We start from the raw sequence: 24762 nt of genomic DNA on the forward strand, positions 1-24762 counted from the left end.
AATGACCGGTGGCGAGTGTAATCCATACAACGTTTTTTGATGTATTAACAATAAATGAAAATACTTTTCCCACCCACACATCCCCTTCAAAACTGCAGTTTTAGAATCCCAGCCAGAGACTCAATCTTTCAAATCAAGGAAAAAAACAGCACAAAAACGAGCACGAATACCAAGGGTGACATGCAAGAAGACATACTAGAGAGGGGGAATCAGCAATAAAAAGGCCTGCAAGAAACACAATTACCAAGCTGGAGATTTGCATAAAAAATTCATGTACAATTCACCAATATTGTGAGGCCAATGAAGAGAGACTTACCAACCCTCTCCTGCCCACCAACTTTATTACTTGAGGTACTGGGAGTATTTATCAGAATTTGGATTTCAAGTTTACTATTCATTTGACACAAAGTAGAACATAAGCGCTGGAGCATATTTTTTTGCAGGTCAAATAGTGTGGTGGTACAAGAACTAAAAGTGTTCTAGAGAAATGTACAAAACCTAAGTGCACCTCCTCCTGAGCATACCAGCCTGGGACAAACGCAGCAGGATCGGAGGCCTACCTTATTGTTTAGCTGCGTTGCCCCCTGCAGTGAGGCGCCAGTATAGCGAGAGCAGAACTCAAATAGGCCTGGGAATACAGGACTGCAAAAGAAAACAGACAAAGAACAGAATTACAAAAATAATTTCTTCAAATGCAGATGCCAATCCCTTGGTTTATGTTGCCCTCAACAGACATCTCATTTTTCAACAAGTTCTAAAAGGCTTTGAGACGTACAACTCAAATTGAATTAAGGTTTATTTTGTGAATAGGTACAGAAACAAAGCATACATCAATAGCAAAATTATATAACTGTAACCAACTGTTTGTAGCCTATTTTTATTACAGAATGACATGCTGTGCACACAAACTTACCATCCAGTGTGGGGTTCAGAATATTACAAGTTGTTTAATTCAAGAGTTTAACTTTCAATTTTGAGAACGACTAAGGATGATGTGGAAACTACCCAATGCATCAGTATTCTGACAGAAGTGCTGCCTTGCTTTCTCTTTTTTTCTGGGCCCCTGCCTTTTTTGATTGTCCCAAGAACAGTGGAACTTGGGAATAAGCTCTGTTTCAATTGACCAGGTCTTTTAGATCTCAGAGACTGACTTGCGTGGTAAAGAGATCCTGACGTCCTGGGGGCATGACCCTCACTTCCCTATTAACTTAACAGACTGTATTTCGCCGTATCATCTTCATATCCTAAAGCCAACGGGAGATAAATCAGGACAAGGAAAGGTCACGGACTCTAGTAGTCCATACATTTCTTTTTCAGGTTATTCAACAGAATAAAAGATACCCACGATTGTGTTCATCAGTGACACTGCACGGACTCAAATCCACCAAGTCAAAGACACTGCCAATAGTATTTAACATTTATATGAACTGGTACTACATGGTTCTGGGTTTAAGGTTGGAGTAACCTCTTTACAAGTGCAATTTGTTTGCATCTTTCACATTAATGACATTGTAGCAATTGTCCACATTTTAGACAATGAAAATGTACTTTCATTTGATTCAAAATATTGGATTCAAAATATTTACAAAAAGGTCTTTAAAAAACCATTGAAAATCCGCATAAGTAAAAAGAGTCCCTCTCTCTCCTATAAATTGTTCAAACAACACGTGTTTCCCGGTATTACTATTCAGCTTCTTCACGTGCCAGTGATCAAGGTTTGCTGAATATTACACTCAGTGCCTGGATACACTCATGGATGATAAGCGGCACTTTACAAATATGGTTGGATTGGATTAGGATTTGTTGACGTTCCTTGGAGTAGTGATTATAGCCTTATAGTTCGCTACGGCGGGCTATGAGGCTATATTAAAGGCCCGCTGCAGTATTAAAGGCCCGAGCCAAAGGTGAGGGACTTTAACAGAGCAGAGGGACTTTAACCCCTTGAGCGTTCGTGATGGAACCACTCCGTCACGAGCGCGCTGTACTGGTGACGGAATGGTTCCGTCACGGTGCTTGCCCCGCACACGCTGCCGCGATTCCGCACCTCGCTCTATTGAGCGGGCGGGGCCGTGACAGATCACTCTGTCACAAGCACAGTGCGCCCGTGGCTCGTGACCGAGTGGTTCCGTCATGAGCATGGCGCCGCCGCGCGGCTCCCCTCCCCCCCAGCGCCGCGGCGGAATTACCGCAGCAGCCAAGGGGTTAAAAGCAGGTATAGCCCTGCTACGAAGGGCTATAAGGCTATTAGAACATTCTGCCACTAAAGGGCAGAATGTTCTAACAAATAAAACAAAGCCTTCAGGGAGCGAGAGGGGATTGAAATACCCTCAGGTCCCTGAAGTCTTTGTTCACAGCCAGAGCTGTGAACAAAGAAACATTGGAATGCTGGAGGTCCAGGCTTATACCAGCCATTATAAGCCCGGAGCACTACGTTGTTTTCAATGGAGCTACCAACATTCCAATGTCTAATGCAATTTAAGATTTTATAACATCAATTTTCCTCAAACGCAGCCTTTGATAAGGCTTCTCAGCATGCACAACAACTGTAAGGTGTAATACTGTCAGTAAATAAATCCTTTTCATCCAACTTCCAGTCTCTTGTCTATGCCCTTCAGTCAAACGCATTACATTTTGTTGTGAAGAATGCAATCATGGGGGGGTGCTAATGAGCACAGCTGCAAGATGGCCGCCACTTTGTGAGGCTCTGCAGGCTGGATGGCCGATCCAACATTAATCCGGCAGTTTGGGTAGACATCGCACCCCAAGAACTGATGGGGACTGCCACACAGATACTGAGGCACAGGCTGAACGTGTCCTGGACACCGACGGGACCTGCTTCACAGAGGAGAGGCAAGCTGCATTAAGGCTGGAGGGAAAATGGTGGCTCTGCAAGGCCCCGCAATCCTACCGTCAAGCCCGGCTGGAGAATACCGACATGAGCCTCATGGTGCGCACTGTGTAAGCCACTACCGCCACCCTGGCTAACGATCCACAACCAGGGGGCCAGAGGCGAAAGGGGGAGCAGCCGAGTGCAATGCGGAGTCTGAAGCTGCAGAGACTCCGCGAAGGTGCCTGGAGCAGGCCAGACGACGAAAATGCTTAAAGATATGCGGGTGGGAGAACGGCACTGCCTCCACTGAGTCGGACTGTGTGCACCCAGGTACCCGAATCGGCTGTGCACGTCCTACGGCTGCATCCATGTTCCCGAGAAGAGGAGTGTGAGAGAGAGGGCTGAGAGCAGAGGAGCAGCAGGTCCTAGGCCACGGCAGTGGAGAGAGAAAGAAGGTAAACCCGCTGTCCCCAGCTAAATCAACCTAGAGGTGGCCCGGCCGGAGCTCTAACAGGCCCCGACAAGGGGGTGGGGGAACCCGGTGGGAGACATCGCTTTGCCCACTCCCATGAAGATAAGTGGTTGATTGTGCGGAGTAGAGCGGCACGGCTGGGGGTATCACCTCCTCTGAGAGGACCTTGCAGGTGGTCTCTGCGTAAACACAAAGCGCCTGGGGAGCAGCGGAGTAGGACGACTTCCAGTCCAGCGGGGGCTGTGTAACCGAGAGGGACTAGTAAGGGGCAGATCACTGACTCAGGAAGGGCGCCCCATGGCACGCACAGATGGGGGTAGCGTTAAATGAGCCTGGGGCTGCCACATGACGACAGAGCGTCCCGTGAAATATTGCCTTGGTGACAGACCCAGTGGTGAAAGGCTCCCTGCGGGGGGTGCCCAGTGAGAGAGTGTGGGGGCCCCTCACCAATTGAGAGAGGCAATGAGTCCAGTTGAATCTCTTTCCCTTAGACAGTTATTACTGCGAAGAGGTGTGGATTGTAAGTGGCGACATGGGGGACAGAAAGAGATCCCTCTGAAAGTCCTGGTACTTATTGGGGGAAAGTGGCAAAAGACAATAACTGCCAGACCGCTGTAGTGCACCACTCAGGGCAAGTAGGAGAGACCAGTAACATGGGGAAGATGGCTACCCGGCAATCAAAGCAGACCTTCGACAGCGCAGACCTCCCCGGAGCGGTAACCCTTTAGAGGATGAACAGATGAGGCAAAGTCGGGCGCCATGTCCACACAAGAGCTGAACATCCGTGAAATATTCAAAGCAATCACTCACGGTCACTTACCAAAAAAATGACAATGTCTGACAGACTGGACAAGCTAAAAGATAAGCTATTCAGCCACGATGAACGCATTGGTCACGTCGAACAACGCACGTCTGCGCTGGAGGATGAGGGGGCAGCAACGTGGGAAAAACTGCTCAGTATTGAAAAAGTCCTGGAAGTGATTAGAAACAAGAATGAGGACTTAGAAGCTAGATCTAGATGCAACAACCTGTGCATTGTGGGCAATACCGGAATCTACCGCCATGAGCCGTGTTGAGGACTATGTACAAGACATGTTGCGCTCTCTGTATGGCGACTCCCTGTCAGCGGTCTGCATAGTAGAGAGCCCCAGAGGGCCCTCGGTCCAAGGCCCCCTCCGGGTGCCCCGGCTAGACCGATAGACAGTTTACTAAATAACAGGGATCGGGACACGGTGCTGCGCAAGGCCAGAGATCAGCAACAAACAATACACCAGGGAAACGCTGTCTCGTTCTACTCGGACTTTAACCTGGCAGTAGAAGCTGCCAGAAAGGAGGGTGTACCAGTCAAAAGGACGCTCCAGAAACAGGAAATCAAATACTCTCTGCTCTACCCAGCAAAACTACGCATTTTCCACTTAGACAAAACTTCCTATATCACCGATTTTAAGTTAGCCACCAGGTTTGCCCTGGATCTTCATCTTGTCAAGCTGCCATTGATCGAAGGAGGGGATCGAAGGAGGGGAATTGCCTTTCAGCCACATTGGATGGCTGTAGCGGGTGGTGGGAGGGGTGGGAGGGGTTATTCGGGATCCGGTGGTTTACCACTATAATATTGTCTCCCCCTGGTCTCTTCTCTGGCCTCCTTCTGTCACACACGGTTAGAAACGGAGTCTGTAAGTATGCAGGAGAGACTGCAGCTAAATGCATGGGCGTACCCACTGAAAATGTGACTACTTTGAAGGCAAAAATGTGGAATGTTCGCGGCTTGAATGAAAGCAGGAAAGTGAGGCTGGTCGCTACATATCTTAACCGCCATGGCGTGGATATATGTTTTCTGCAAGAATTGCATTTGACGGGGGCCAATTGCGCGCGTCTGCAACCGGGATGGATGGGTGAGAAACACGTTGCAAGCTACTCCAATTATGCAAGAGGGACTGCGATTATCCTCAGAAAGGGGCTACCCTGGCGTACGCACACTGCGCTATGTGACCCGCAAGTAAGATATGTAATATTAGCAGATCTGTGTAGTGCTAGAGCACTCCCATATATTAGGACCACGTGATGACCTTTGACTACAGCGCAAGTGCAATGTGAGTGCAGAGTGATCACTGTGAGTGCAGGGTAAGTGGGTGAATGGTGTGAGTGCATCGGGATCGCTGAGAGTGCAGGGTGAGGGTGAAAGTGAAAGGCGAGAATGAGGAGCAAGTTGTCTGAATTCAAGGTGCAATCCCAGACACAAAGTAACTCAGCATGTTATTGACGGCAGTGTAGGGTTTCAAATGTGTTCAACTATTGCTATTATGGCAGTAACCAGGGATCAGGGTGAAAGAAAGAAATATTGTGCTGATCCCTCAACAAACTCCCAGTCTTGTGATTAGGGTTGCCAGCTCATTATTTTGATGTCACAGACGGTATGAAAATAAGCAGTCACCGAAAGCTGTATTTTCAGCAACTATAAATAGAAAGAACTTTTAATTGTTTTCTAGGGCTGCCTGAATGACCCATGACTGATAATAAAAGGGAACAAAGACAGAAAAGTCACATTACAAATTAATACATACTTCTTTATTTGTACCATATTTAGTGTCAAGACAAGTAATTTGCAGGCTGTTTTAAACACATGGCTGGCTGGCATTTTGTGCGCCTGCCTGTGTAATTTTAAAAGACACTTTCAAGGACATTTTAAGGATTTTGGGGGCCCTGGGCAAAATGGATTGTTGGGGCCCCTGTTCGGAACAGCTTTGATTTTATGATCAAGTCTCAGCACTTTCATGCCTTCTTTGGCCAAATTCTAAATGTGTGTACATGTGATATACAGGGATAGTGAGGTGTGTTTTCAGTATGTAACACAACCGTCGCTCACTAATGTTACTGCAAATCTGTCACCCTCCCATTTTTCATATGGGAGGTCCTGTATTGATCTAAAATAAACTTTTTATATGGATGTTGCATGACGCATAAACACATTTTGTCTGCAAAACGTCTGTAATAGACTCTTACACATTAAAAATGAATGATAAAAAAATGCTATTTACAACTGTGTGTTTAAAAATTATTCAAGGTCATGAGGGTAAGACATTGTAGAACAGAGCTGGGTCTTTCAGTCCCCCCCCCCACCCCCCTTTGAAAGGCTGGGGCCCTGGGCCAGAGCCCACTTTGCCATGCATTAAAATGTCTCTGGAAACTTTGTCTCCTTTCTGGGAAGAGCTAACTCTCCCAGGAGGGAGAGAATGCATAGAGCTGAAATGCTTCAGCTGCAGTGGGAGGCAGGGGGTCTCCTCTGCTATATCTTCAAATGCAAAGGAACAGGACTGTCTGTTGGTTTGTTTGCTTTCAGTTTTAGCAGAGGAGACCCTGCCTCCCACTGCAGCTGAAGCGTTTCAGCTCTATGAATTAACCCCTCCTGGGAAGGTTAACAAGACAAACGCATGGGCACGTAGTGTCCCATCGATTTCCCCTCCCTCCCCCCTCCAACCACACCAGAGTTCTCCAAGAAGACTTGCGACGCAGGGAACGAAGGTAAGATTAGAGTTAAGTGCGCGCTCCCCCCCCTGATATGGTGTCGTGCCTCCCCCAGGGGGGGGCAAGCCCCACAGATTGAAGAGCTCGGTCTTAGGGGGACACTTTGGAACCCATAAAGCCGAAAAACAGATCACAGAACGCTTTTACTGAACTGGCATATACCAACAAGTAAAAAAATATTATCGAGAATGTCCAATATGCCAGAAAAACAGCAGGTATCATCCTCCCCAGGCACCCCTCCAACCACTTCCCATCATCGGTGAGGCGGGTGTCGTTAAGTTCTCGTTATAGTCGATTATGCCACCCGTTTCCCAGAAGTCATACCTTTGCGTTGTCCAGATGCGCCTAACATTGCCAAAGCCATGGTAACTGTTTTTTCACGGGTAGGATTCCCAAAAGAGATCTTAAGAGATGAGGGAACTCCATTCATATCCCGAATAATGAAACGGGTATGTGCCCAGCTAGGGATCAAGCAGATACGGACCGCGGCATACCATCCTCAGACGGATCGTTTAGTTGAGCGATATAATGCCACCATCAAAACCACCCTCAAGAAACTCCTGGCACTAGAATCCAGAAAATGGGAGGACATGTTACCTTTGGCGTTATTCCCCATTAGGTGCAAAGAACAAAAAAGCACTGGGTATTCCCCTTTTGAAATTATTATATGGCCATCTGCCACATACATTATTGGAGATGGCTCAAGAGAAATGGGAGACCGAACCTAATGATTCACAACCGCTGGTACAGTAAGTTTCCAATTTAAAAACACACCTGGGACAAATTAGGACTATAGTCAGGAATAACCTGGAGGAGGCACAGATGGCCCAAAAAGGACAGTATGATAAAAAGGCAAAAGAAAGGTCCTTCGATGTAGGTAAATCCGTGTTACTCATGATGGCTTCCTCAAATCACAAATTACTGGGACAGTGGCAGGGACCCTATACAGTGGTTGGGAAGGTGACACCTGTGACCTACCGCATCGAAACGGACACGGCTAGGCATACCTCCCAGATCTATCACATTAATTTGTTGAAGAAATGAGAGGGGCCCTTACCGGCGCTCGTGAGCAGAGTGGAACCACAGGCTCCCTTATTCGACCAGTGCATAGATCCTGTTCTTCCTTCTGGGTTGAGACAAGAAATGACAGATGTGCTACACCCCCTTCAGGATAACATCTCCGCCTCTCCAGGTAGAACCTCACAGTTTGAAAAAGCCCTTAAAAACCCTCCTGGGAAACGTGTGCATCTTAGACCATACCGTATACCCGAGGCCCGCCGACAGATCATTAGAGAGGAAGTACAGCAGATGTTGCGGATGGATATCATTGAACCGTCCGTAAGTGAATGGAACTCACCCATTGTCCTTGTACCGAAGCCGGATGGCTCGGTACGCTTCTGTATCGATTTTAGATTAGTAAACAAAATCTCTGAATTTGACACATATCCCCTTCCTAGGGTTGACGAAATGTTAAAGAGAATAGGCAGGGCCACGTGTATCAGTACCCTGGATTTGTGTAAAGGGTACTGGCATATTCCCTTGCAAAAACAAGATAGGGAAAAAAGCGCGTTCTCTACTCCCGATGGGTTAGATCAATTCAAGGTACTACCCTTTGGGTTACACGGAGCCCCAGTCACATTTTAAAGAGTCATGAATGTGATACTTCTATCCCATGAAAGTTATGCCGGGGCATACATTGACGATATAATCATCTATAGCGATACCTGGGAAAAACACCTGTTACATCTGTCGCAAGTGATACAGGCTTAGGACAACATGGTCTCAAAATTAATCCAGCTAAAGGCCATCTGGCAGCCCAGACAGTTTGTTACCTTGGATACCCGTTAGGGGCAGGAGTTATTAGACCCCAAAAGCACCAAATTTACTGCCATCTCCCAGATACCCTTACCACAGTCAAATTAGGATCTTCAAGCCTTTCTAGGTTTACTTTGTTTTTACCGTCGCCTTATTCCCAGGTTTTAACTACAAGCAGCCCCCCTTACAAACCTACGCCAGAAAAATGTTAACACCGAGGCTGTATTAAAACATCCTTCTCCCGAAATTATACAAGCCATTGAGCCCCTAAAGACATCCCTTACATCAGATACTGTTTTGGTTAGTCCGGATTACTCTCTTCCATTTATCCTTCAGACCGATGCTTCAGACCAAGGACTAGGGGTTGTACTGTCACAGGTAACCAAACAGGGGGAGGAGAAGCCCATACTATACATCAGCCGGAAACTGTTCCCTAGAGAGAGAAATTATGCAGCAGTGGAGAAAGAAGCCCTCGCGATTAAGTGGGCTATAGACACCCTATAGTATTATCTTCAGGGAAGAGAGTTTACCTTCTATACAGACCAAGCACCCTTAGAATGGTTAGCACGGAACAAGGGCAACAACGAAAGAGTACTAAGATGGTTCCTGTCTTTACAACCATACCGGTTCCAAACAACACACCAAAAGGGAACAGAGCAAGGGAATGTGGACTACCTGTTTAGGTTTCACCAGGAACATAACCCTAGTAGAAAGACAGCAAGGGAAAGGGGATGTGAGACAGTAAGCGCAGGAACTGCGTTCTTACTTGCTATCATGGACCCACACTGTAGAAACGCTTCTTCCCTCGGGCTCCGGTCCCCGAGGATTGGTTTCCGGGAGGTAGGCTGTAGAAGACTAGACACACCCACCTGTCATGTCTCCCTACAGCGGGACTGAGACCAGAGACTGGAAGTAGGACATTGGAAGCAGTTCTTTGCTCCCAATGAAAGCGAGTCGGCGCGAAGGAGGGGCGTCATCGACCAACAGCGGAGTGGAGACAAGCAGGAAGCAGAACGAGAAGAAACCGAAGTGAGAAGACAGCGACCGTGTCGGAGAGAACGATGAGGAGTCGGACGAGTGGTGGAGCGAGGAGTGGTGGTGTCCACCGGAGACGGCTGGAGAGCGGCAAAACTCAGGAGAGTTGCTGCGGAGCCGGTGAGTGACCCCGACTTTGGGGACAGGGAGGGTACGAGGGCGGTGGGAGCATTATCGAGCCAGCAGGTACAGGTTAGAGGGATAATAGAGTCATGGCCAACACTGGCACCCGTGTGTGTCACAGCCCCTCTTTGTTACAGGTCTTTGTTTCAATTCCTTATACAGAGCACCGTCTATACTCCTTCTCTGAATCAGAGGTAGAACTCATCCATGTTTTATCCCAATTTGCGTTTTCCCCCTCGAATTGTTTTGGTTTGAAAACCTCACGGAGTCAATTCCCCTCGAACATCCAGACGATAACACACCTGGTGTGGTGACGGGTAGTGCATCATTTTCACCCCACAGTCAAACAGTGATTGACGGCTTCCTTCTCTCCTCTCTTTATGAGCCTCCGGGGGGACACCTACGAGACGGAAGAGCCGGGTCCAGCAACATCCGATGCCCATCCAAGCCCCACGGACTAAGGAGGAGAAAGAAGAAACACCATCCGTATCCTCTAATATCCCAATCACTGATAATAAAAAAAACTACTTTTGGAAAGTACATTCAGCCTCCGCGTCTGTTTATCCGGCCTGCCCTCCCAGAGGGCCTCTCAGAACCTTCTAGTGTGTTATGAGATTATAAAGCTGGGGTTTGTTGACTTGGAAACTGGGATTTGAGCCCGAAAGGCAGACACGTCTTCAATGTAGGCATATGGTTGCAGAGTCTCCTGACCCCGGCTGTGAATCCTCCAGTCTGGAGTGGGCAAAGATGAGGTTGGCACCAGGTGATGTGGTTTAGTTTTGATTATTGCCATTGTGATGTGGGAGTGTGTGTGTGTTTATTCAAGTTTACAGTGGCTATAATCGTCATTGTGAGTGTGTGTGGACTTCCAAGTCTTCAGTGGTTGTAACAGCTGAAGTGTTTTGTGAATATATCGTTCTGTTTTCTCGCAGGATCTCCAGCATAATCTGCTCACGTTTCATGTTATTATTATCGGTTTGCATCTTATTTCATGTGTATTCCAATATATATATATATATATATATATATATATATATATATATATATATATATATATATATATATATATATATATATATATATATATATATATATATATATATATCACCATTCCGCACCTTTTCCGAAGATCAAGTGAAGAGGCCAACGACAGGGGAACCATGGAAAACAGCTTTATTCCAATGCATAGGCAAGTATCAGTCCCACAACACCCGCAGTAGGCGAATGCATTTCGGCGTATCATCCGCCTTCTACAGCGCCAGGGGTGTAAATAGTTCATATATATATTCAATGAAAAAACCATAGGTTTCAGGCCTTATATAGTTAGGAATTAGCATTTAAAAAACCTTGCGAATTCACTGAAAAAACCATAGGTTTCAGGCCTTATATAGTTAGGAATTAGCATTTAAAAAAACCTTGCAAATTCACTGAAAAAACATAGGTTTCAGGCCTTATATAGTTAGGAATTAGCATTTAAAAAACCTTTTATATTCACTGAAAAAACCATAGGTTTCAGGCCTTACATAGTTAGGAATTAGCATTTAAAAAACCTTGCAAATTCACTGAAAAAACCATAGGTTTCAGGCCTTATATAGTTAGGAATTAGCATTTAAAAAACCTTTGAAATTCACTGAAAAAACCATAGGTTTCAGGAGTTATATAGTTAGGAATTAGCTTTTAAAAAACCTTTGAAATTCACTCAAAAAACTATAAGTTTTAGTGGTGTTATAGTTAGCTGGACATTTTACTCATACAAAACCATTGAAATTGCTCCTATATAGTTAGTTGTACTAACTATATTTCGCGCACCCGCAATCCACTGCTGATGATGTCACATATTAGATCATTCATGACATGGTCAGTGACATCACTGATGACATCTCAAATGACATCACTGATGACATCATCCAGTGAATGTGGTTTGCTTCGTTATTTAAATATGCATTATATATATAGCAATTTGCATTGAAGAATAAGTGGATATATATAAATAAATATTTGGATGGAGGATTTAGTAGCAGTGTAATTGACTGTTTACTTGACCAATTTATAATGTCTCACTAAATATAGTGGATAGTGACTAAACTGTGTGAATATCTGTATCACTTTGTCAGTTGTTGTGTAAACTGATTCTACAGTTGGTTACTAGCTATGAAAGTCTATATTAGTTATTGATTAGTTAACTGAGTATTTGTATGGGAGTGTGAAAGTGTGTGTGGTTCGGTGGGGGGTGTATGACTGTCCAAAGATGTGTCAATAGTTGATTCAGTAGATATATGAAGTTAAAACTACATGTTCTAACAGTTGTTTGGGTGAGTGAATATCTTTATGGGTGTGGTGATGATCAAATATATTTCTCAATGGTACAGGTCCAACAAACTAGAAAAATAAAAGGCAGTGTATGTGTCAGTTGTATATAAATAAGTGTACATAAGACACAATGATTGTGTGAGTGACTGTATGGATAACTGTATACTTGTAATAATGATTTTATAATTCACTAAGTATGACTTACTATCTAAATGAATAGAAGAAGTGGTGTTTGTATAAGTGTTTTGCTAAGTAAATATGTAAGTATGATCCATTGTTTGCATAAGTGAGTAGGATGACTTCATATGTGAATAGGATGCGTGCTGTTGTTTAATGTCGATATAGATGTATAAGTATTTTTGATAGTGTTCTATTGTTCATTGACAGCATGTATGAGTGAATCCATAGGTAAGTGATTAGATGTGTGTATACATCTATGAATCACTGAGTGGATTTTTAGATACTTGTATTGCTGTGACAATGGATTTAAATATGATACTCTGTATTTTACAAAGAGTGATGAAAAATTGTAATAGTGTATGAAAAGGTGTATGTGATTGTCACGTGGATGATGTCATCAGTGATGTCATTTGAGATCCTGAAACCTATGGTTTTTTCAGTGAATTTCAAAGGTTCAAAGGTTTTTTAAATGCTTATTCCTAACTATACAAGGCCTGAAACCTATGGTTTTTTCATTGAATTTGCAAGGTTTTTTAAATGCTAATTCCTTACTATGTAAGGCCTGAAACCTATGGTTTTTTCAGTGAATTTCAAAGGTTTTTTAAATGCTAATTCCTAACTATATAAGGCCTAAAACCTTTGGTTTTTTCAGTGAATTTGCAAGGGTTTTTTAAAATGCTAATTGCTAACTATATAAGGCCTGAAACCTATGTTTTTTTCAGTGAATTTCAAAGGTTTTTTAAATGCGAATTCCTAACTATATAAGGCCTGAAGCCTATGGTTTTTTCAGTGAATTCGCAAGGTTTTTTAAATGCTAATTCCTAACTATATAAGGCCTGAAACCTATGGTTTTTTCATTGAATTAGCAAGGTTTTTTAAATGCTAATTCTATTAGCAGATAACGTTTTTATATATTAAAACGTTTTTTAAATCTCAAATGCCTGCTTTGCTAACAGAGTTTTTAAGCACAGGCTCTTTTGTCTCTGGTGGCCATCTTGGGAGACTGCATATCAGAATTTTTTTAATGAAATATAAGAGGATTTGAGAAGTCACTCAAAATGTGCCCTAATTTTTCTTTCTTCAGCACTAATCATAATTTCTATGGCAAAATGAACCCCCTCATTTTGTTCCTTTGCAAATTAAATGTTTTAAGTGTTAACCCTTTATTCCAATCAAGAGGACTTCAGGTGTGCCATACGTTTGTCATAAGTAAGACTGTTAGCGCTCTAGTTGCTCTGTAGAACACTCTGGGACATTCTGTCATTGGGCTATAGTTGGGCTACATCTGGCCGATATTTGGGCTACATTTGTTTTTTTTGTCTCTGGTGGCCATCTTTGGGCTACATTTGGGCTCTAACATATATGTAGCCCAATGTAGCTCAATATATATTTTTTCAAAGTTAATTTTCGTAAAAACCACTGGAGCACATATCTTGAGACATAGCAAAGGCACATCGGGCTACCAGTCCCTACAATTTTGCCAAGTTTGGTGGAAAACCATTCTGCCGTTCGGGCTAAAAGTGAGTCCAACCGCCCTATGGAAATTAACATGGGGAAAACACGTTTTGGGACCCCCTTTTATCTCGGCCCCCGCTTGACGAATCCCCCCCAAACTTTCAGGGAAGGACCGGAGCGCCGCGAGGCAAAGTTAAGGACAATTTCAGGAAGATTCCTCAACCGGCGCCAAAGTTATTCCCAATAGAATGTTCCGATTTCCCTATGGAAAACAATCCTAACTATATATACCTACTGGCTATCACCAGTAGGTAATATATATATATATATATATATATATATATATATATATATATATATATATATATATATATATTTTACTTTTTGACAAAGACTGTTGTTGAAACGGGCGCAGTGAAGGAAACGTTCAAGGCTGGCTGGTGTACATACGTAACTGGAGGGGCATGCTCTAAAAATATACACATTTCTCTTGAGGTCCTGTCTGCTAAAAATTTGGTTATTCTTTATTCAATGTAATAGTGGCTAGGGGAGAGAAGCCGGGGTAAGCTCTTTAGGTTTATAGCTCGGACCGTCTGGAAACTTACCTACACTCAGCAGCGCACTTCTGTTTCTAAAGCTTACGGCGCTGCTCCCCTCCCACATTCACACCTACTCTAAGGCTCTTGGGTTCAGTAACTATGTGTCCACATAGAAATCCTGAAGCCCGCGTGAAATACAAGCACGCGCACGTGTAGGTACCCGCTGACCGAAAGCCTGCAAGCAGAGGGTCCATACCGCCAGCCACGACGCGCGACGTGAGAGGAGATAGTGGTGGGCGATGTGTGGAACAGACAGTGGTTAACAGTTGTAAGCGCAGATGTTGGTTCGAGCGTGAGAACCAGGCACTGGTGTGCGGTGTACGGTGAGAGTGGCTGTTAGACGTGCGAGACAGTCTGAGGTGGGCCGGGTGAGGAGACGTAGGAAGAACTAGTGAGAAGCAAATGTTGGTGGGTAGAATGTGGCGACAAGACACCGAGGGCAATGAGAGGCAGACCGAGGTGAGAGGGCAGAAAAAACACAGTCACGAAATGAAAGTAAATAGGGCAATGAGAGGCAGACCAAGGTGAGAGGGCAGAAAAAACACGGCCGCGAAATTAAAGTAAATAAACGCGGCCGCGAAATGAAAGCCTTTGATGCAGCAGGGGGCGGAGCGGATCCCTTTGAAGTGAAGCTGCTGGCGGCACCACGCTGGGGAAGCAACAGATGGTTGGCTTTGATGTGGTGATGCGAGGCAGGCAGGCAGGCGGATAGAAGCGCGTGCATGGGACACATGCACTTCTGGAAATCCGCATTTTTGAGAGCTTAGTTTAGCTCTTAGTTTAGCCCCAATAGTCTCGTCCTATCCATTCCTTGTGGAATGGGATAGGCGAGACCTAAAAACATGGAACAACGACTACATTAGTGAGCTATGCACAATAGATAATGAGACGGCGATCGGGCATGAGGGCGTCCAATCGGAAATGCGGTCCTTTTTCCTCACTCTACACTGTTCGGCAATCTGACATTCACCCTGACCGGACTGCCTTTTTTGATTCCATTCAGCTGCTATGGCCAGAAGACTGCTACCGCAGACATCTGGATTCGCCGTTCTCAGAGGAAGAGGAGATTGGAGTAATCTGCGTCTTGCCTGGTGATAAGGCCCTGGGATTGGACGGATTGACAGCTACTTTTTACAAAGAATTTTGCTCTGCTTATGACACCACATCTCATCAACATGTATGAGGAATCGTTGGACCGGGTAACGCTTCCTCCATCTCTCCGGGAAGCTCTTATCACGATTCTTAAACCTGATCAGGATCCGCTGCTGTGTGATTCTTAAAGACGGCTATCAATAATCCACTTGGACAATAAAATTCTTGCCAAACTGATTGCTGTGAGATTACACCCGCTGTTACCTATTGTGCTGCGCTCCCACTAGAGCGGAATCATCCTCGGCAAGGGTACATCTCACAATCTCTGCACCATTTTCGCGACTATGCCAGAGATGGATCCCTCCCAGCAGCTGTGATATTTGTGGATGCCACCAAGGCTTTTGATATCTTGGAATGGCCATACCTTTTCGCACTTCTCTCCCGCCTGGGTGTGAGCCCAAAATTTCTAAAACTGATTGCCCTGCTTTACTCTTCACCAACGGCGAGGCTCCGGATTAATGGGATAATTTCCCCTCCCTTCTCCGTGGCTTGCAGCACGAGACAGGGTTGCCCGTTGCCGCCCACTTCTTTTTGCCATGGCCATGGAGCCTATGGCTGCATGACTGAGGCAGCACCACACACATGGCAGACTAGCATTTGTTCCAAGAGTAGTTCCTGTGTCTCTGTAAGCAGAAGATGTGACCCTGTATGTTAAGCGACTGGCTGAGAATCTACATCCCCTGATCGGGGAAATCATAAGAGTTGGCAGCCTATCTGGTATCACCATTAATTGGAGGAAATCAGTTATCTTCCTGCTGACTACAGTCACTGAACGGGTCCAGTCGGAATACCCACTCAGCTGGGCGGAGTCCCCAGTGAAATACCTAGGAATCTGGCTCAGCCGTAACATCAAGGAGCTCTGGCAATATAACTACGGGAGACATATGGAATAGTTTGAAAGCCGCCTCAGCTGCTGGACAGCATTGCCGCTGTCCCTCACGGGACGACTAGCAAAGATGGTCGTGCTCCCCAAGTTCCTTTACGTATTTGTTAACCTCCTACTCCCCCTTAACACACACTTTAGATGCAGACTATGCTAGAAATCGATCACCCTAGCCTGGGCCGGTGAACAACCAAGGGTCTCCTGGGAGATCCCGATGTTGCCTTTCGAACAGGGAGGTCTGGAGGCCCTAAACATGGAACTTTACTACAACTGGGCGCAAACCCAGTTTGGGTTGTACTGGCTCTTTCCGACTCAATTAATGGCACAAAGGGCGCTGGAGCATGGCCAGCAGCTCCAACACCACTACATATGGTGCTCTATAGGGCGTGGTCAATGGTAAATATGGTCGGATGCATGGTATGGGCATGGCGAGAGCAGAGCTGGAGGGCACAGCTAGAGGCGCTGTGTGCCCCCTCTGTGCCATTGATGAGGCACCTGGCGTTGCCATTCTCAGAAAACACTGTGTATGCCAGAGACATCAGAAACTCGGTTTACACACTATGTGGGAAGGGTTCCCTGATGTGATATTCATACAGTCTGACAGTGCGCTTGTGGGGGAGAATATGGGCCTCCTTGATAGAATGACGTATTATCAGCTCCAAGTGGCGCTGTGTGACCTCTTCGCTTCATTACTGATGGCGTCCCCAACATTCCAGGTCCTTGAAGACTTCCTAGGTAACCAGTCACCATGTAAACACATTACCCAGCTATACGTGGGCATGCAGTGCAGGTGCCAAATGGGTGGGAGGAAATGCTGGGATCTGCCATAGAAGTGGATAAAGGGATATACTGTTGCACGCAGGCTAGGGAGTTGTCCCCCAACTACAGGTTGAGGCTGATCCACTTTAAGTTTATCCACAGACTACACATGACTCCTGCATAACTGCTCAAAGCAGGCTTCAGTGATGATGCAAATTGTGTGAGGTGCCAGGCCCAGGATGCAAAATTTTAGCATCTGGTCTGGTCCTGCCCGGAAATAGCACGATATTGGGGAAATATATTTGATGTACTGGAGACTATGCTTGAGTACAAAATTGGATGCTCCCCCTGACAGCACTGCTTGGTTACGCGCATACAGTGCCGGCGACAGTCAGGAAACAAGCGGCTATGCTTTTATTGCTGGCCAAGTGGCAAATATTGATGTGTTGGGGCTGTGGCAGAAGCCTGCACGCCGCTGACTGGCTTGAGGACGCGGCATTCTGCCATGGCCAGTTGTCTGAATACTGGCAGCAGATTCCTGCCTAGGCTCACCCTAGGGATATTTGGGAACCACTACAGAGCTATCTTCACTTTCACCCCTAAGACCACAGTGGGCTTCCCCCGTCAACTTAGGGGGGGCGGTACAATGAGGGCAGGAACCACTTGCGCACAGGCAGTACGTAAACATGCAGTCTACAAACATGTTTTTTTCAGGAGGCAAGAGAATTCCCCCCTTCCTCCTTCTCCCCCTCCTGTACCCTTTCCTTCTCTTTTCATCCTGGTCTTTTCCCCTGGATTTTGTGGTGGGGATCACAACTGTAAATTGGAATTGGGACACTATAGCGGACCTTGAAGATAAGAGATTGGAATCTAGTATTAATGATAATCGAAAATGTGGCAGATTTAATGTACTCTAACAGCTGTCCCAATGTAAGCGTAGGTGCAAGTGTTAAACTGTTATTGTTGGTACTCAATAAAAAGAAATACAACATTCTATCCATGTTATTGGGAAATTCATCAATACCTTGATATGGCCAAGAGCAATTAAAATCAACCCATACAGGTGCATCAACTACAGGCACAAGCAGACCAAGAAGCCTTCCTGCCTGTCACCCAAACACAAAGGGTATGACAACTAGTGGCACATGAAAAGCATTAAGAGGCAATCCAGTAGTTTACAGAAATTATACGGACTTTCGGAGTCCACCTAAATGGGCTATCATCTGTGCTATAAAAGTACAGAGAGAGATGACCACAATATTGTTGTCACAATTTTCAAAAGAGTAGCTCAAATGCTGCTTCACCTCCAGAGTGGTCATGTGATGTAGCACCCCACCTAACAGGACACAAGCAGACAGAGTACCATGTGATACACCCAGAGTAGGACAGTCTAAGAAATGATCAAAAAAGCAGTATTGGAGTGATTGTGATGAGACATATTTTATTGTAAATTTTATATGTATGGACGCAAAAAATATATCCGTCCCTTATTTCAGAAATATAACTTCCCACAATGTCACCCAGTTCTGTCTTTTCTTCAAATGCTTCCTGACCCTTATGTAAGTTTTCTCTTGCATCCTACCTATGTCTGGTTTTAGTAAATCGGAGATTTATCGGCTCACAGTGATAGACTTGAAACGTATTTTACTATTTCACGTGTATTTTACTCTACAATGTGTTATCATTCATATGGCTAATACATTACATTTTCGTAGTGTGAGTAAGACGTTATCAGTCGATACAGATGTCAAGTCAGTTAGGTTGACATCTGTGCCGCCATTTTAGTTAGAAGGACGCCATGTTCTGATGCAATCGAAACTGTTACTTGCATACTCGAAACTGTATTTTGCTCATTTACGAGAAATGGTCCTTGGTAAGTTTTGTTTATTCAGTGCCCATGTTAGCTCGTTTTTTTCTTAGATCAAGGCCTTCTCCCACCTTTCTAGAGGGGAGGATAGGCCAGACAACCTTTAAGAGTAGATAACTTGTACCAGGCTGCGGAATCAAGACTTATGTTCTGTACCCCCATTGTATTACGACACCTACCACTGTTTTTCCATGGTAGGCGGCTCTTTGTGGACTCTGCAACATACATCATTTTAACAGTATTTTAACCTCAGTTTTAGATGATTTCTATCTGTATTTAATAACTCATATGTGGTAGAAATGGAATATATAACTGAACTTTTATTATCTATTGTACTTTTATGATCTTATTGTCTAAGGTTGAATTAAGTTAATTGAACGGATAGGACAAAGGTATGTATGGTCACCAGTTCATCACAGCTAAACTTAAAATCAACAAATAATCTATGCAATTATTTTTCAGACTCCAAGATCTTGTGATGTATTCCTATAGGTTCTGAATCGATCCCCCTATTCCTGACCCTATTCTGGTTAAACAAACCAACAAGTTAACTAGCAGTCAGCCCATGAGGCAGAAAACCCCCATGATGCAGATACCGTTATCTGACGCAGTCACACTACGGCACAGGAACGTGTTATCTGATTAGGTAATAACGCTTGCGATCTAATTAGACAAGCGATATTCCTCCAGCCCCTGATAAGGCATACGGAGTTCTCATAACAAATCAAACCTATGACAACCTGGGCAAAACCCTGCGGCCATTGTTTTGATTTCACCGAGAACTTCAGTAAAAGAATGTGCTAACGAGCAAGTCGTATGACATCCTTATTGACGTATCTATGTCCATCCTTACGTCAATCTCGGCACCTTAAAGGTATAAATATTACCGATATTGCCCTATGCAAACACACGCGTGGTGACGAGACGGAGCAGCCATACTTGCCGAAGCGAAGAGCAGAGCAGACCCCGCTGGCGCAGCCCCGCCTTCCGGACGCGCTGAGAGAAGCTGCTTTCTCCTGCCGAGAAATCCAGCACCGGCGTTTCTGGGTAGCCCTCGCAGGCAGCCTGGAATATCGAGACCAGAGACGAGAGATACCATCCCTCGTTCAACCTAGATTCCAGGTACAGAACTGAATAACCCCTCACAGAGAATTCTTTAGTTATTCACTTGGCAAAAACAAACTTAACTTAAACTGTAACTTCCTATTCCCGCCCACGTATTAGACTTAGGTCAGGTACACGGGGTAGGCGTATTTAGAAACACCAGTTGAGTACGTTTAGTCAAATGTATATGTGTATATAATATATTTTATTCATTTTAAAACATCTTATGGCTTAGAAACCATATCAATGTTTTTACAGTATTATTTTATACTATTGCTTTTAATGTATGCACTTTACTTAACTATAAGTATTGCAATAATATCGATCCATTTCTCTTGTATGAGAAAAGAGACTGATCAATAAATAACACCTTTTTATTGAACACGCCCGTCTCTTCCTTTTCTCTACAATCTGATGAGACTAAGAATGCACGTACTGACTGAGTAAAATAAATTGCCTTTTGTTCACACGACTCTCGAGATATACTCTTGATTAGGGGAGAGCAAAGTTGTCATGTTCTATGGTTGTCAGAAACTAAATCCCTTCTTGTCTAATCAGGGAAGTTAAGTCCTCCTTGAACATTCGAGAAAGTTTCTAGTGAACTCTGAGCTAAGCTGGCAAACCCAAAACTTTAAGTCTAGTATCGACAGTAGTAGACCTAGTTAACGTCTGGTCTAGGCCTTTACTGCTGTAGGTATTATTCCAATGCGCAGAGCCTATTGGGATGATAGGAACTACACTACATGGCGCCCAACGCGTTTGGAAGGGCGATAAAACTAACGTAAGACATTTAAAGTAACTCAGTCGTGCTTTCTCATTCAGACCCCTTTTCCCAAATACTCCAAAGACGTCTGGAGTGGGTGAAAGGTTATATCCGCCAGACCTCGCAGGAGGGAACTCCTATGTATGGTTCTTGGTATAGTCAACGTTGAAGGATACACTGTTCCAAAATATTGTGCATCTAATCTTTGTTTCCATAAGAAACCTGATCTGCAAACAAAAGAAAAAACCTTTTGGACAGTAAAATGTCAGACAATGAGGATGAAAGAGAGGCAGTTAAGATTAGCAACTGAATTCGCAGCAGCTGATGCTACCATGCAAGACGCAGACCCGGATATAATACTCATCCCGGTCATCAAAAGGAAATCTATAACCATAAAACTTATAGAAAATGGACTGACACCTAGAGGTGGCACAGTCATATTCGTAATAGAGGCACACGAATATCGGCAGACAGAGGTATACTATTCATGGATACATTTTCCAGCAGCAAATCCTGTAACAAAGTACTTCCACTATTACAAAATAGAGGAACCTCCTGAAACGTACACTCCTTTCGAGGAGGTGGAAGTACCACTCAAATTTCAAGAGCATTTGCTCTTATTTGATGGCGCCCTAAAACACAATAATCACATCACCAGGCTCGGTCCTTTAGGTAGACCAGGAGCAACGTGGCCGGTCCTAGCCGGATACACACCACATCCAGACATCGATGGGATGTCTGCACCAAACCTTTTAACACAGCTAAAACAACTAATAAAAATACACAGACAATTAGTCCAATATGTGATGCGGACTTCAACAATTCAGCCAGCGATTAAACTCCCACAGCTGACCCCTCACCAGGGGAACACAAATAAAATTACACCACAGAACATCCAGTCCTGCCTAGGTAAAGTACCGGCTAAACGGGAACAAATACCATTCTGGCTAGCGCAGAAAATCACCCAAATAGAGGCGGTGTTTCCAGACACCACCCCGCTAGAAAAGCACAGGATTCTGACTGTCTTCCAATGGGAATCGCACCACACATTGAGGACTGTGACACTTGGGGTACAGTCTTTGCTTCCATCTACACAAAAACGCACGGTGTTCCATCCATTTCGGTAATACCAGATGTGCTAAAACAAATTCAAGATGAATATGGTCCTGAACCCGCTTTAACTCTTGGTATGAAATTACTAAAAGACTTCAAGCAGGTCTCGGCTATACTATTAGCCAACATAAAAGGAGAAGCAGCAAACGTGGCGATCCGCCAGAGGTTAAAAGAGACAGATATAGCAGACCAACCAGCTGAAATTGCCAGAATCATAGAAAAATCCTATGAGGAACTAGGTAGAGATAGTTTAGGTGGAATACCAGTAAAACCGCAACTAATTGAAAGTCCTGAAAAAATATTTTTTAATAATAATTCTACATCACCAAAAAAGAACTGGGATGGAAACAAACAATCCAATCCTAAAGAAAAGAAATTCCAGTCCCGAGGAAGTCTCCTAGGCGAAGAGAAAAATCTCCGAACCAAAGACACAGGTCACCACAGAGTGACCCCTCTGGGAAAAGATATAACCTTAGAAATAGGGATAATATTAAAAAGCCTGATAGATATCAAGACATTGATACACGTCCCTCTCAATCTTTTCAGACTTCCTCGCAGAAATCGGAAAGAAGAGGACGATCAGAACAAAGACAAGAGCACACCAAGTCCAAAGACAAGGAACCTGCTCAGCTAAAAAAGAAATTACAATTTCCAAAAAAGAAGGTAGCCAGTATCAAGGTAGTTAACAATGCCGAGAATACTGAGGACACAACTGAAAAACGGAGAATGGGCTCAGACAATGCTAGACAGCGCAGCAGAAGTGAGCATAGCTCGCAAAGTCCTTATGAATCATCTGGAGACAGTGGACACAAATGAATATCTTCAAGTGGAAACTGCGGACACCAGAGTTAGCAAACCTCACAAAATATACGAAATAACATTGCGTATAGAGGGAGATAAGACTAGGAAAATAAGGGGACTATTTTGGGATAATCTCTCCAAGGGCTATGATATCCTTCTAGCTGAAAAAGACTGGCCACCAGAGTTTGTCAGGGAGTGCCCTCATGGCGAAGAAGTAATTATGCCTGCCTTCTCAAATCATATCCCAATTCATAAAAAATACACACTTGCCAGAAAGTGGGCAGTAGCTCTAGCTCCTGCTTTATATAAAAATCACGTGGGATGGGATGAGGACTCTCCTCCTCACAAAATCCAGTTAAAATCACAACCTACTGCACAAAGGCAGTACCCAATTAAGCAAGAAGCTAAAAAACAGGTAAATGAAATACTAGATCAGCTAGAATACCAGGGGGTGATTGAAACTTGCACCTCACAAATGAACAACCCTTTGTTTCCGGTCTCCAAACCAGACAATTCATATCGTCTAGTTTTGGATTACCGACACCTTAACACATGTTGCAAAACTTTTGCAGTGCAAAACTCACATAGTGCTGCACTAATGAATAACATAGTGCGCAAAAAATACAAAACAACATTAGACATCTCTAATGGATTCTTTTGTCAAAACATAGCACCAGAGAGCAGATATTTAACTGCATTCTCAATAAATGGCACTCAAAAACAATTCTGTCGGTTAGCCCAGGGGTACAAGAACAGCCCGGGAGTATTCTCAGCAAGCGTAACAGAATTACTACAAATATATGATGATGAAGCATTATCTTATGTCGATGACATTTACTTAACAGATGATGACTTGGAGACTCACTTGAAAAGAGGGAAGACCATAATACTTGGGTTCGCTGCAGAGGGTTACAAATTCAACTTTAAAAAATCCAGAATTGCCCATCTGACAGTCCTGTTCTTAGGATATGAATTATCAAGTGAAGGCAAAAGCCTGGCTGACAATTTCCTAGAGAAATGTGCCGTAATCCAAGCACCTAGAACACTAAAAAACCTACAGTCGATTCTAGGCTTCCTAAATTTCGGAAGAACATACATTGCAAATTACGCAGAAAGGGTCAAACCCCTTTATGATCTGATAAAACCAGATTTTAAAAGATCCAATTGGACTCAAATACACACAGAAATTTTGAGATCCCTACAAACAGACATGCTAATTAAAACAAAATTAGAAACACGTGATAACACACGCAATCTTGTGATTCGAGTCATCCCAGGGAGATGCGGATTCACATACCTAACCTCTAATGAGGGAGAAAAGGTACCAATTGCATTCAAATCACACTTGTACACAGAAGCTGAACAGAAGTTCAGCAACAAAGAAAAAATTGTTCATGCAGTTCAAACCGCAATAGCTAGAGAAAAAGATCAAGCGGACGGTAGACATATCACAGTCAGGACAGCAGAATCTGCCTTTGAGGCACTAACAACACCGTGTAATTTACCAACAACAACATTGAATCCGGAATGGATACAATGGGTGAATTCAATCACAACGGACAAAGTGTACTACTACTTTGATCCAGAACTAGAAGAATAAAAAAATCTAGAATATGAAAAAACATATCCTCTGCCAATCGATATTCTGCCTTTACGACATTACGCCTGTGTAATTTATACAGACGGACATGCTCAACCCCCCGTTTGGGGAGAACAGGCATACAACCCCACATGTGGGATTACAAAAGAAGTGTGGCGCGGAGGTAAACTAAAACCTCTATTAACAAAAACACACTCAGTAGAAACTAATTCAGAACAACAAACTGAAATATTAGCTTTGAAAATGGCGCTAGATAATGCGGATCGCGAATTCCCGACACTTATAGTGTCAGATTCATATTACTGCGTCAAATCATATAACAAGGATTTGCAGACATGGATTCGAAACGGTTACAAAGATGACACAGATGCACCAATAA

The 24762-nt window shown here is 44.1% G+C and overlaps 1 protein-coding gene across 1 annotated transcript in view; it reads right to left on the bottom strand.

Moving 5' to 3' along the window:
- The window catches only part of HDAC3 (histone deacetylase 3), a 378831-nt gene that overhangs the window by 228896 nt on the left and 125173 nt on the right, over window positions 1–24762 (bottom strand). The window contains exon 4 of the mRNA XM_078653501.1: window positions 561–642. Within this exon, the coding sequence (XP_078509627.1) occupies window positions 561–642 (82 nt within the window). The remainder of the gene's footprint in view (window positions 1–560; window positions 643–24762) is intronic.

Source organism: Lissotriton helveticus, chromosome 7 (genome assembly GCF_964261635.1).
Source record: "Lissotriton helveticus chromosome 7, aLisHel1.1, whole genome shotgun sequence".
NCBI classification, from domain to species: Eukaryota; Metazoa; Chordata; class Amphibia; order Caudata; family Salamandridae; genus Lissotriton; species Lissotriton helveticus.